Source organism: Erinaceus europaeus, chromosome 15 (assembly GCF_950295315.1).
Source record: "Erinaceus europaeus chromosome 15, mEriEur2.1, whole genome shotgun sequence".
Classification (NCBI taxonomy): domain Eukaryota; kingdom Metazoa; phylum Chordata; class Mammalia; order Eulipotyphla; family Erinaceidae; genus Erinaceus; species Erinaceus europaeus.
The window spans coordinates 63,465,065-63,478,824 of record NC_080176.1 but is presented as its reverse complement, the minus strand read 5'-3'; the positions used below and the strand labels follow the sequence as shown (position 1 = coordinate 63,478,824).

The window sequence follows — 13,760 nt, the reverse complement described above, 5'->3', positions numbered from 1 at the left end:
TAGTGGGACCATACAGCTGCTATCCTACAGCCTGGTCTATCTTCCAGTTCACTAAGGGTTCAGACAGACAGAATTTCCTTTTCTTAAAAAAGTCGAAATAACATTTTGTCCTATATACCTACCCACAGTGGGCTAGGCACTAGTGTACTGATGAACCCTTAAGCTGTCTAAACTTCTTTGCTACTCTGACAAATGCCGCTGTGAACATAGGTGCCATCCTAGTCCTTGCTTTTGGTTCTTTTGGGTGTAGACGCAGAAGCAGAATCGCTGGACCTCAGGGTAATTCTATGTTCATTTTATGAAAGAACCTTTGCTGTTGTTGTTACAAAGGGCATTGCTGGAAGCATTGTATTATATTAATGCTTATTTCCTGTGCTTGACTACGTAAGGGGAAGCTGTGACTTGAGGAAATATTTAGTGATAAAAGGAAATCACCTCTGCAATGTACTTACAAACAGATGAGAAAAAAAACTTTTAAGTACAGAAGCCATCTCTTTATCTATGTATGGAGAGAAGGATAAAAAGAAATGTGGTTAAATATTAGCAGTAGGAGAATCTGGGTAGAGGATCTACAAGAATTCTTTGTCACATTCTAGTTATTTCTATGTACGTCTGAAATTATTTCTGAGTGAAAAGGTTTTTAAAAGTCATCTTTATCAGGGGTGGGCAGTGGCACACCTGGTAAAGCGGGCACTGGCCACTGGCCACGCACCAGGACCCGGTTTAAGCTCCCAGTCCCCACCTGCAGAGGGAAGTTTCCTGAACAATAAAGCAGGGCTGAAGGTGCCTTTCCTTGTCTATCTCTCATTGTCTCTCAGTTCTATAAAAAAAAAAAAAATCAAAGAAAAACAAAGCAAAGCAAAGAAAGAAAAACAAAACAACAGAGAAGTTGTTTAAGTACCAAACTTCAGATACAGAGAAAGGATTTTTGGCCTTATAAAAGAAAAAAACAAACCTCGGTGGGGGTGTTAGCATAATGGTTATGCAAAGAGACTCTCATACCTGAGGCTCCAAAGTTCCAGGTTCAATCCCCTGTACCATCATAAACCAGAGCTGAGGAGTGCTCTGGTAAGGAAAAAAAAAATCTAACTTTTCTCTTATAGAGTCAGCATAACAACTGGTTACAAAGTTCGAGTACTTGAAAGGACAAATTTTGTCTTTAAAGATTTCTTTATCCCTATGATTTCTTTTCTTTTTTTCTTTCTTTTAACCAGAGCACTGTTCAGCTCTGGCTTATGGTGGTGCAGGGGCTTGAACCTGAGACTTCAGAGACTTAGGCATGAGAGTCTCTTTGCATAACCATTATGCTATCTACACTCCGTCTCTAAAGATTTCCTTATCTATGATAGAAAGGAGAGAGAGAACCAGAGCATTACTCTGGCACATGTGATGCCAGGAATCAAACTTGGGACCTCATGCTTGTGAGTCCAGCACTCTAGTCACTATGCCGACAAATCTTAAATTCATATTCCTGCTTTCTGACCTCAGTCACTTCATGCCTGAGCCCTAGTTTCCCCACCTGTAATAATTATAGTCTCCAGCTAGAGTAGAGAGGTTGGTTCCTACAGTAAGATCAGCTGGTGCAAGCCGCAGACTTGCTGTGTGACCCCAGGCAACCTAGTGAAGCTCTCTGTGCTTCAGATTCCTCCTTTTCAAGCTGGCAGTAATAACAGCTTCTCCTTCACAGGATTCTCTTTTGTAAATCATGAACAAAAGTTACAGTTATAACTAGGCAGTGGGACTCCATTTAGATGACCCCGATTTTGCTGGCAACATCCAAAGCATCCTGCCCAGGAGATAACAGCACTAAGCCTTCTTCTCTCCACCGGTGTGGAACTCGGCCGCTCCCATCAATACACAGAGCTTCTCCAGAGCCAGGTTTATCCGGTCTGTGGCCTTGACATTCAATTCACAGTGAACACAGAACTCTTCTGAAGAGAAAATGAGAGCACTTCTGTCGGCATCTCTGCTTCTCCTCTTTGCCCCAATTTTTCAACTATGGGCTCAATCTTTCACCTTCTTCTCTACCCACCTCCTGACAGACCTCTCCACTCCTTGGGCTTCAAATACCACCCATATGCAGACTAGATGGTTTACAAATGTAAATGTCAAGTCCCAGGGCCAGGAGGTGGCACACCTGGTTGAGCACACACATGCACAAGGACATGGGTTCAAGTCCCCAGTCCACAGGAGGAAAATCTTATGAGCAGTGAAACTGTGCTGTGCTGTAGACGTTTCTCTATCTTGCTCTCTCTGTCTCCCTCTCCCCTCTCAACTTCTCTGTGCTAGCAAAGAAAAAGAAAGAAAGAAGGAAAGAAAGAAGGAAGGAAGAAGGAAGGAAGGAAGGAAGAAGGAAGGAAGGAAGGAAGGAAGGAAGGAAGGAAGGAAGGAAGGAAGGAAGGATAAAAAAAAGGACTAAATAGCCCTAGACGCAGTGGATTTGTCCTGCAGGCACCAAGCCCCAGCAATAACCCTGGGAGCAATAAAATAATAATAAAAAAGAAAGAAAATGCCAGGCCCCTGCACAGCTGTGAAAGCCACCATCACACATCTAACTTCCTGATCAGCTGCTCACATACCAGTCCTGTGCCCTCCTACCAGTTGAGCTAATCTCCCCATGGCCCCAGAAGTCCTTGATCACCAATGACTGAGAAGTTCTCGTCTAAGTGAGCATTCTCAAATGTTTCTTCCCTTCCTGCCTTGGTCAGATCCATCACCTGTGAGCATCCTAGCTGGGTTCCTTCTCTGTCAATCACCTCTGGCTTTGTCTAAGCAGAAAGTGAGTGCTAGGAGGAGAATATCAAGGTCTGTTCTGTTCAGGACTTTGGTCCCAGCACCTATACAGGGCCCAAATGAATCAATATTCACACTACTCATAATTATTATTCAGTCAACAGTAACTGCCAGGACAAATGCTGACTCCAACAACTCTAGTTTATACCAAAAGCCAGCAAATGGTGTCTGGGGGTGGGTCGTGTTAAATCAACAAGCAGGCTAAAGTTATAAGTCTGCTAGAAGCACAATTCTGTAAGTGGCGATATAAAGAAAAACACAGTACCCAACAATCATATTTGTTTTTGTCATCAAATTACAGTGGACCGTCTGTGTTTTTTTGGATGGTCTCTGTTGTCCCAACTGTTTGAAGATTACTATGAAAATTTAACCTAGTAAAATGGACTGGCAGTTAGACTGAAATGGGCTCAACCCTACGAGAAATCTAGAAAATGCAAGTGAAGTGGCAAGAGAATGGCTGCCCAGCATCTGGCAGTGAGGTGGAAGATGGGGCATCAATTCTGAAGGGAAGCTTATAACTGCCATGAAAACTGATTCTTCTCAGCATTGACCTGAAGAGATGTTTCTACATGTGTAGAAGAGGGAGCAGTCATGGTGGTGTATAGCATTTCTGAGGGAGAATATGAAGTGCCCATTGTGGATGAGTGGTTAGTCCAGGGGCCGGCAGCTCCTCAGCCACCCTGCAGCCAGTGAGAGAGCATGGAGACAGGAGCCTCGCTGAGGGATCCCAGACTGTGAGGGGAAAATGCACGCTACTGAACAACACATTCCTGGAATGACTTCATCTCTATGCCGACTGAAGCATTTGAAAAGGTGCATGTGGGGGCTGGGTGGTAGCACACTGGGTAGTATGCACATCAGACCATGCACTAGGACCTAGATTCAAGGCCTAAGTCTCCACTTACAGGGGGGAAGCTTCTTGAGTAGTGAAGCAGTGCTGCAGGTCTCTCTCTCTCTAACACACACACACACACACACACACACACACACACACACACACACACACACACACACAGAGCCCTATTTCCCCATCTCCTCTCAATTTCTCTCTGTCCTACCAAAAAAAAATAGAGAAAAATGGCTGCTGAGAGCAGTGGATTCATAGTGCTGTCATGAAGCCCCAGAGATAGTTTTGGTGGCTATTCAAAATAAATAAATAAATAAATAGCAAGAGCCCAGGTTTAAGCTCCCCATCCCTACCTGTAGGGGGAGCTTCATGAGTGAGGAGACAGTACTTCAGGCATCTCTCCTCTCCCTCTCTATCTCCCTTTCCCTCTCAATTTCTCTGTCTCTTTCATACACACACACATATGAAAGTGTTCTCAAGTGGTGAAATCACACATAAGCAAGACCCTACCCTGTTGTTAAAATTCGGAGGCTCCAGCTGGCCGGGCTAGCTTCATGGGTGGGTAACAGAGACTCGTGGACACACGGCTGGGCAGGGAAGCTGTATTTTTTTATTCAGGAACAACGATTTATAAACTAAGACAAACTAATCACCAAACAGAACTCTCCTGCCTCCTTCCCCCGCAGCGGCGCCAAGCACTCTCGAACTCTCTCGGGGTTCCTTGGGGCGGGGACAAGTGGGCCCGCAAAACTAGCAGGACTGAACCAATTTTCTTGGCAGGGGGAGAGCTAGAACAACCCAATGTAAAGCATACAACAATTCCCCCTTTTCTTTTTAACTAAATGACCACAGTATCAGGGGTGTGGGGTGAACAGAAACCTCTATCATACAGGCATTTTTAAAAAAGAAACTGGCACAAACATGGAGAAACATGTAAGCAAGTAACAAGACCCAGTGTGCTGCCAAGGGAAGGCCTGAGGGGGCCATTTTTTGCCTCTGTGGGCAAAACTTTATCAGCTTAAAAAAAAACATTTCCTGCCTCTGGGGGGCGTACTTGTCTCGACAGACATTTGCATGGGGGCGGGGAACGGCCTAGAGTCCCAAAGGCAGCTGGCTGCAATTTACTTACTATGAAACAAAACTTGTTATTAGTGTAACCACAGCGCAATCTAAACTTTCTAATAGAGAAGGAATTTGAGACTTTTACATATCAACAACGTCTTTTTAACCTTTTGTTACACTCATTCAAGATGGAGACACACCCTTAGGTGTGCGCAGGAAAGAAAACCTCAGGCATGAGAATAATTAGCATAGCCATTGTGTAATCTACCATTTCTAATAGAGAAGGTAATCAAGAGGCCTGACGGAATGCAGGGAGGGCTGGGCCGGGGCCGTGGCTGCGGCTGCCTCCGCCCGGCCTTTCCCGCGTCCTCGGCAGGCTGGGCCGCCACTTCCACCGGACGGAGCCGTGTGCTGACGCTGGCAGCTGAACCCGAAGTAGTTCGAGGTGACGGGCTGCGCCGTGCGGCTGTGGCGTTGCGTTTCCTTCCTCTCTCGCCCCACATTGGGCGCCATTTGTTGTTAAAATTCGGAGGCTCCAGCTGGCCAGGCTAGCTTCACGGGCGGGTAACAGAGACTCGTGGACACACGGCTGGGCAGGGAAGCTGTATTTTTTTATTCAGGAACAACGATTTATAAACTAAGACAAACTAATCACCAAACAAAACTCTCCTGCCTCCTTCCCCCGCAGCGGCACCAAGCACTCTTGAACTCTGGAACTCTGGAACTCTCTCGGGGTTCCTTGGGGCGGGGACAAGCAGGCCCGAGAAACTAGCAGGACTGAACCAATTTTCTTGGCAGGGGGAGAGCTAGAACAACCCAATGTAAAGCATACAACACTACCCCATCACTCCCCAAGCTCCACTAGAAAAAAAATGTCTTTAATGCTGACTGGGAGCCATTTCCCAGGATTGCAAGAGAATACTGCACCACTGCTTGTACTGAACACACTGTGACTTCTCTACCACCATCAAGTCAAAGTATCATTCAGTACAGATCATCTGCACTGCCCTCCCATCCTGCACTGTTGCCTCCTTCTTCATAAGTCATAGTACAATCTGGACCAAGCCCAGGATTGTCGGACATTACATTCACCTGCACTGGCTTTGATTTTAACCCAACAGCCCCTGACTATCTTGTACTCCAGCGTGAAAACTATCTGTTCTTTGTAAGACTTGATATTCTGTTCTTCCAAGATGGTGTTGGGGTGCCGGCAGCTGGCCTGCAGGGGTGAGACAGTGGGCAGACCTGCTCTAGCTGTGGCTGCTTCTGTCCACCTCAGCAGGACAGCAGAGCCACCTGGGCTGGGAATGCCAAGGACCAAGAGCCTCCTAATCAGCTGAGCTCTGCAGATGAGGCCTATGCAGCAGTATCTGTCCAAGGACCCAAGTGACTCCATCACACACCATTCCCCGTACTGCTTAAGTTTGGGCATGATCCATTCCTACCAGAAGCACCAAACTTTGCCTGTGCACAACATCCCAATCTCTCCTCCAAGAGGCTACTGGCCAGTCATAGTAGAAATATATCATAGCCTACCCCACGGTCTCAACCCAGTGAGGGACCAGTAGTCATGGGAAGGGGCAGCATCCAGGCCCACTGCAGTGTGGCCACTTCCCACCTCTGTGCCTCAGTCTTGTCTCTTGTTGCCTGTAGGATAGGGCCATCATCTCTTCTCCTCCCAGGGCAGAACCTTGGGGACCTGGAATCCACCAGAGGGCAAGTTCCAAAATATGGGGCAGGTTGTAATTTTAAATATTAAAAAATCATTAACAAACAAAAATCATGCTATTGGGTCAGAGTAATTTCTCACTGTGTGGGATGCAAAATTCCACAAATTTGGGAATTATAAGAAGAAAAGGAAGCTTGACACCCATCATCCATTATACACCTATCTACTAATTACCATCTATCTACCCATCCACCTATCATCCATTCACCTATTTCTCTACTCATTATTTATTCACCCATCTGTCCATCCATCCATCCATCTACCTATCTATCATCCATCCATCGTCTGCCTATAATCCATCATCCATCGATCCATGCATATATCTTCTAGTTGCTTCCAGGAGAGTGCGGGGGAGAACACAATTACATAAGCAGCATGAACTAACTTATACCCAAGTCTCCACCACAATACCTCAGATCTTAAATTTAAAAAATGACCTCATCCACTGAAAAGCCACACTCTGCTCCACTCTCTACTCCCTCGGGTTTTCTCAAGGTTTCCAAGATTCATAACTGTCCTCTCTCCACAACATCAAAACACCACCATGGACGGACAGACAGGAACATTCTTTGAGGGATATTTTTTCTTTTGTGGGGGGAGGGGGGAAGCGTTGCCTTGGCTTCCAGTCAAAAGAGTCATCAGATGAAATGAAAACAAGCAAAAGTGCTTTAGCAGGAAGAGTTCCCATAAGGCTGAGTCAATGGAGACTGTGTGATAGAGAGAATGTGTACTGCAGACACAGTGAACTCCAGCCATGCGTGGAGCTGTCCACAGCTGCTGCCACCCCCCATGTGTGTGTGTGTGTGTGTGTGTGTGTGTGTGTGTGTGTGTGTGTGTGTATTCTTTCCTGGCATGCTACACACAGGTAGAACTGGGCATCCTCAAAGGCGTGTGCCAGCGACATCAGACTTTTCTCCAAAGTGGGGCACCCAGTGGCTCCTCCTTAGTTGTCCAGAATCCCAGTCACAAGAGGAGACATAAGGACAAGAGAGACCTGAATCCAGTCTGAATGCGAGAGAATACCTGTGTCTTTATGTGGCAACCCCTTATTTCTCTGTAGCTTCTCACTTTCTAACTTCCATCATCCCAAGACAGGAGAATAAGCCCATTTGTCAGATATGAGTGAATCACTCAACACAACACACATGTTACAATGTAGGAAGACCTGGGTCCCACCCAAGGGTCCTCACCTGATGGAGGGGGGAAGCTGTTTTATGAGCAGTGCTGCAGATGTCTCTCTGTTCTGTCTCTCTCTCTGTCTTTCACATTCTATCAAAAAAAAAAAAAAGACTGCTAGGAGCAGTGGAACTGTGCAGGCACTGAATCCCAGTGATAACCCTGCTGGCAAAAAGAAAAAAATGAAAAAGCCTCAGAGAAGTTGGGGAGTTTGGCCATGGCCAGATAGGTAACTAGAAACAAATCTGGAACCAATTCCTTTATATTTTATTTATTTACTGCCTTATTTTTACCAGAAGATTGCTCAGTTTGGGCTTAAGGTGTTGTTAGGGATTGAACCTGTAACTTCTGATCCTCAGGCATACAAGTCTTCTTACATTGCCACTATACAGTCTCCCCACAGAGATGGAACCACCTCTTGAAGGGGGCAGTTTTGGTGTTCTGGTAGAAATCCATTTGAGTGATCCAGGAGGTGGCGCAATGGATAAAACACTGAACTCTCAAGCATGAGGTCCCAAGTTCAACCTCCAGCAGCACATGTACCAGGGTGATGTCTGATTCTTTCTCTCTCTCTCTCCTCCTATCATTCTCATTAATAAATAAATAAGATATTTAAAAAAAGAAATCCATTTAATATGGTTGCTGTCCCAAAGGTTCAAACTAATCATTAAAATCATTAAGAGCTAGAGACTTGCGGCTTGGGAAGTGGCACAAAGGCTAGAATGCGAGACCTTCAAACACAAGGTCCCAAGTTCAATCCCCAGCATTGCAGGTACCAGAGTGATGTTCTGGTTGTCTCTCATGCTCATAAATAAATACATGTCTAAAAAAACTATAAGCATTCTTAAAAAGAAAAAAATGCTAGAATCCTTCAAATATTAGATCATGGCCTTTTTTTAAAAAAAGTTTTTCATGTTAGTGATGTAGCAGTGATTTACAAAATTATCAATATTTCATATGTGTGTGTGTGTGTTATGTGTGTATGTATGTGTGTATGTATGTTAGTGCAGCTGCCACCAAAGTTCTGCTATGGCCCATCTGAGTCCACCCTTCCTTCCTCCCCCCCCTGCCCCAGACCACAGACTGACCCAGGTGGAGGCCAGACCAATCTAGACTCTGGTCCAAACTCCTTGTGCACCTAACTCAGCCTGGCACAGGGCCCAGGGGCAGTTTGACACTCAGTTCTTTGTCAAAGGCATGCCTAGCCACTCACACAGTTAGGCTAGTGTTCCCTAGCATGCAGTAGGTACTCAATAAATGCCTTTAGTGAAGAGTGAGCTCCAAGTGGAATGGAGAGGAAGGTCAGAGGCCCCAAGGCCACAGCCAGGAGCTTCCTGCCTGGATTCTACACTCTTGGGGCAACTATGAGAGGTCTGATACTTTGTAAACTGAGTGCCAGGTGATCTGCCACAGCCTGGTACTGGGGTCCCTTTGTCGCCCCTCTATTAGAGCTCCAGGCCCACCCACCTCACCTGGGAGATGTGGGGCGGCATCTGCTCGCCATCACCATCACCCTCTGTCTTGTCCGCCAGCAGCCCCTGCACCTGGTACTCCAGTACATAGCTGTCGATGAAGCGCTCCAGCTCCTCGATCTCCTGAGAGCGACTGCTGCCGGCCTCAGAGGAGGCAGATGCGGCCGAAGAGTTCTCCATGGCTCCAGTGCCGGAAAGGCTGTGAAGCAGAGATGTGGAGAGGGGGTGTGAGACAGGGCGGCCATACTCCTAACCCAGGTGTCGCGGTCATCCACTCACCCTGAGACACCAGTGTAGTGCCGACTCCCCTTAGTTACAGAATAGGCTGCAAGGGGGGCAGGTGGTAGTGCTGCAGATTAAGTGCACGTGGCACGAAGTGCAAGGACCAGCATAAGGATCCTAGTTGGAGCTCTGGCTCCCCACCTGCAGGGGGGTCACTTCACAAGCAGTGAATCAGATCTGCAGGTGTCTATCTTTCTCTCTCCTTCTCTGTCTTCCCCTCCTCTCTTGATTTTTCTCTGTCCTATCCAACAATAACAGCAACAAAATGGCCTCTAGGAGCAGTGGAATTATAGTGCAGGCACCTAGCACCAACAATAATCCTGGAGGCAAAAAAAAAAAAAAGAGGCTGCAATCACCCTATTGTGCAGGGAGGGAAACCGAGGCATTTAACTTGCTTAGCTGGCCAGCACAGTTATTTCAGCAATGCTGGAGTTAGTCCACACCTAGCCCTTAGCTTATGCGAAATAGCAAAAGACAGACCACCCCCCCCAAGCCCTGCTCCCCAACTTGGGGTTTGAAGGAAACTGACCACAGAGGAGAATTCAACAGACCAAGACTTAACACCCCTAAGCCAAGCACTGGGAGGTACAAGGGATCCCTAAACACAAGCCCTCCTCGATCCAAGATGTCCTCTAGAACGCAGCATCTAAAATATTAAAGACCATCCAACACCCACAGGGATGCTGTCAGTTGGATTAGCTTTTATTATCTACTTAATTATAGGATAGGGACAGAAGAATTGAGAGAGGGAGGGAGGAGAGAGAGAGAGAGAGAGAGAGAGAGGGAGCTGCAGAGCTGCTTCACTACTTGTGAATCATTCCCCTTGCAGATGGGGACCAGAGGCTTGAACCTGGGTCCTTGTGCATGGTAACATGTGCAATCAACTAGGAGTGCCACTACATAGTCCCCCAGTTGGGTATTTTTACATTTTGCTGGAAAAGATGGAACTATGGCAGCAGTAAAATGAGCTGTGATTGTTAGTGTTTGGAAAGGGAGAGAGAGAGAAAGATGAGAAAGCGAACAGAGCTGGTAGGGCAGGAGACGACTCTGCATGTTACTGTAATGGAGGGTGCAGGCCACTGGGTGTCTGTCAGAGCCATGGAGGTACAACACACAGAGTAACCCTAATGCAAGTGGTGGGTTTTAGTCAATAAAAATGTGTCAATAGTAACTCAAGAATAGTTAAGACAGAAGAGACTGCACAGGTCCCAGGTTCAATCTCTGACATACCAGCAACCAGAGCTGTGTGGTGCTTTGGAAGGAAAAGAGGCAGAGAGGGAGGGAGGATGGGGGAGATGAGAGTGAAATGTGCAGCCCTGCTTTACTGCTTGTGAAGCTTTCCCCCCTGTGGGTGGGGAACAGGGGCTTAAACCTGGGTCCTTTGGCATGGTAACATGCAATCAACCAGGTGTGCTACCGTCTGGCCCCCTGAATATACATTGAGAGTCTGTTTCAAATCTATAAATGACACAAAAGTGATAGTATACTACCCAACAGTGGTTGACACACCCACCGCCATCATGCCTGCAATGTGGTCGCCAAATTCTGTATGGACAGGAACAGACCCTACTCACTAAGTGAAAATTGCCTGCAATTATATCACTTCAAGGAGAAAAGTGAGGCTCAAAGAGGTTAAGGAACTTGTTCAAGTTTACACAGCAGAGCTCCAGCACTCCCTTAGCCTTGCTGTCTCTTCACCCCAGCAGCCTGCTCAGGCCCTGGGGATGTCTCCTTGGCCTGCAGTGTCCACTGCCCTCCCAGTGCCAGTGGGTTCTCCCAGGGCGAGGCTGCAGGTCCAGAGGGCCAGGCCCAGGGAGGCAGCCGTCTGGGCGTTGGGAGATGGGTGATAGGGCTGATGCCAGAGAGGTTGAGAGGAGTCGCCTGCAGGAAATGTCTGAGCCTGAGGCTGTGACGCTGTTCCTAGAAGGTACAAGATGGTATCTGGGGCTGGCTGGCACCTGAGCAGGTAGAGACAGAGACTGGCAAGGAGCACTGCCAGGAGGATCTGGTGTCCCGCTCTGCCTGACATGGCAGCTCCCCCTCTCTGCCGGGCTCCCCCAGCCATACACGACCCACCCCACACACACACCCACAGTAATATGAGGGGCTGGGCCTCACCAGGGTTGCCCAGGTCTTCCTCCTGGGCCTCCCCCTGCAGATCCCACTTGGCACTTCTACCTGCACCATAGTGGTTCAAGGAGCCAGGGCCCCAGCAGTGACCTGGACAGAGACAAACACTCCAACTGGTCTCCCAGAGGACAACTGAGGGGAGTTCTTTACAGTATTTCAGTGGCTCCTGGAGATCAAGCCTAGCTGCCCACAGCAGTTACCAGACTACTATCACCCCTTTTCTGAGTTGTCCCTCTTTCTGTGTCACTTCTCCAGGGAGGTCTGTGCCAAGGGTGCTTCCAGAAACACTGCTTTCTGAAGGAGCCAGACAAGTCTCTGAGCTCACTGAATATTCCAGAAGGAATCCTACTAGAAAGCAGAGAAGCCCTTACTAAGCAGGAAAACACAGGTTCCCACTCCGCCCCATTTTCTCCCTGAGGAGAGAGATGGGAAAAGAACAGCAGTCACCATCTTAGCACCAGGCCAGAAGCTGTCATTGTCATTGCCACCACCGTGTGTGTGTGTGTGTGTGTGTGTGTGTGTGTGTGTGTGTGTATAAAATTGACATCACATCAAATATATCATTATAACCATTTATGAGTACAACTCAGAAGCAATCAGAACATCTACCATGTTGCATAACCACCACCATCTGGTTCTGGTTCCAGAACTTGCCATTCTTCCAGATAGAGCATCTGCCTGTAACACAGGAACTCCCTGATCCTCCTCCCCTCAGCCTCCTGTGACCCCTGTCCTCCCCATCGCTACAACTATCTGGAACCTCTTACAGAACTATGGACTATTTGCCTTTTTGTGGCTGGCTAGTGATATTTAGAGTAACATTTCAAGTGCAGAACTTCACATAAGATATCCACACATGCACAGGCACATACATTTTTTAATGATACACACCTAAAACTTCATTGTATGGCAGTGTGGCCTCAACAGAATAAATACCCAAAGGAAAGATGTATTTGTGTTGCAGCATGTGTCAGAATCCCCCTGCCTTTTTCTGGCAGCATAGCACACAGTGCTGAGAGAATGCACTGCAGCCCAGAGCATGATGGCCACCCCAGAGCTATGGACAGTTGGGTTGGTTCTTTCCATCATTGACTGCAATCATGAACATGAGCATGCAAAACACCTGCCTGCATCTTTGTCTCCAACTTTGGGGGAGGATACATACTTCATTCCACTTTGCTTTATTTTATTTTAATTTTATTCCCAGAGCACTGCTTAGCTCTGGCTTATGGTGGTATGAGGGACTGATCCTGAGACTTTAAAGCCTCAGACATGGAAGTCTCTTTGCATAACCATTATTGCTATCTCCCCCTGCCCTCTGCCGCATTTTAAAAGAGAAGGAGAGCACTGGGGAACTAGCTCAGTGTTGGAGCACAGAACTTGCAAGCAGGTTCCCTGGCAATGTGTATGCTGGATGTCTCTCTCAAAAATAAAAATAAGCAAATAAATACATTTTTCTTATTTTTAAATATGTCTTTATTTATTTATTATTACACAGAGACAGAGGAAAATTGAGAATGGGTGGGGAGATAGAGAGGGAAAGAGAGAGCCGCTTGCAGCCTGCTTTACCAGTCATGAAGCTTGCCCCCTGCAGGTAGGGAGCAGGGGCTTAAACCTGAATCCTTGAGCACTGTCTTGTGTGCACTTAATCAAGATGCCACTGCCTAGCCCCCCAAAATAAACGAATAAATATTTTTAAGGGTAAAAAAATGGCTCAGGCTGGTGGAGACATAACGATTAAAGGAAAATTTCTAGGATGGCTTGTCCTGCTCCCTTCCTAGGGGTGTTTTGGGATCCCCTTGCTCAATTTCTCACTCCCAGGAAGGTCAGTATGCAAAGTTCCTTAACAGCCTAACAGCCTAAGCTGAGAGAAACAACAAGGAGCTTATGTTTTGTGGATATGAGAGATGAGAGACAAGGAGGAGTATGGGAGGGGAGGGAGGAGAGAGGCAGGGAAGGGGGGAGAGAGGGTGAGTGTCTGAGCTGAGCCAGGATGCTGAGCTGTCTGCAGGGAGGAGGGGAAGAGCCAGGACCCACCCTGCCTGCACCCCACATCCCTGGTGATGGATGAGGAGGAACAGAAAAGCCAACAGCGGGAGATGGGAAAGTGCTGAGGCTGCACTTTGCTGGAAAGGCCAGACAGCCCTGAGCCTGCAGGGGGCAAAGGGGGATTGGGAAGGGGATACAACTTTAGGAGGGGCTGAGGCTGCAGAAAACCTGGGACTGGGGGCCCAGTGAGGGCAAAATCCCTCCCCCTTGAACCAGGACT

General features: G+C 47.4%; 1 protein-coding gene across 3 annotated transcripts in view; it reads right to left on the bottom strand.

Annotated features, from left to right (window-relative positions):
• CTIF (cap binding complex dependent translation initiation factor) overlaps positions 1-13,760 on the bottom strand; it is a 273,319-nt gene that overhangs the window by 198,445 nt on the left and 61,114 nt on the right. For all 3 annotated transcript variants that reach the window (XM_060173850.1, XM_060173851.1, XM_060173852.1), the window contains exon 2: positions 9,080-9,278. In XM_060173850.1, the coding sequence (XP_060029833.1) occupies positions 9,080-9,259 (180 nt within the window). In that variant the 5' untranslated portion in view covers positions 9,260-9,278. The remainder of the gene's footprint in view (positions 1-9,079; positions 9,279-13,760) is intronic.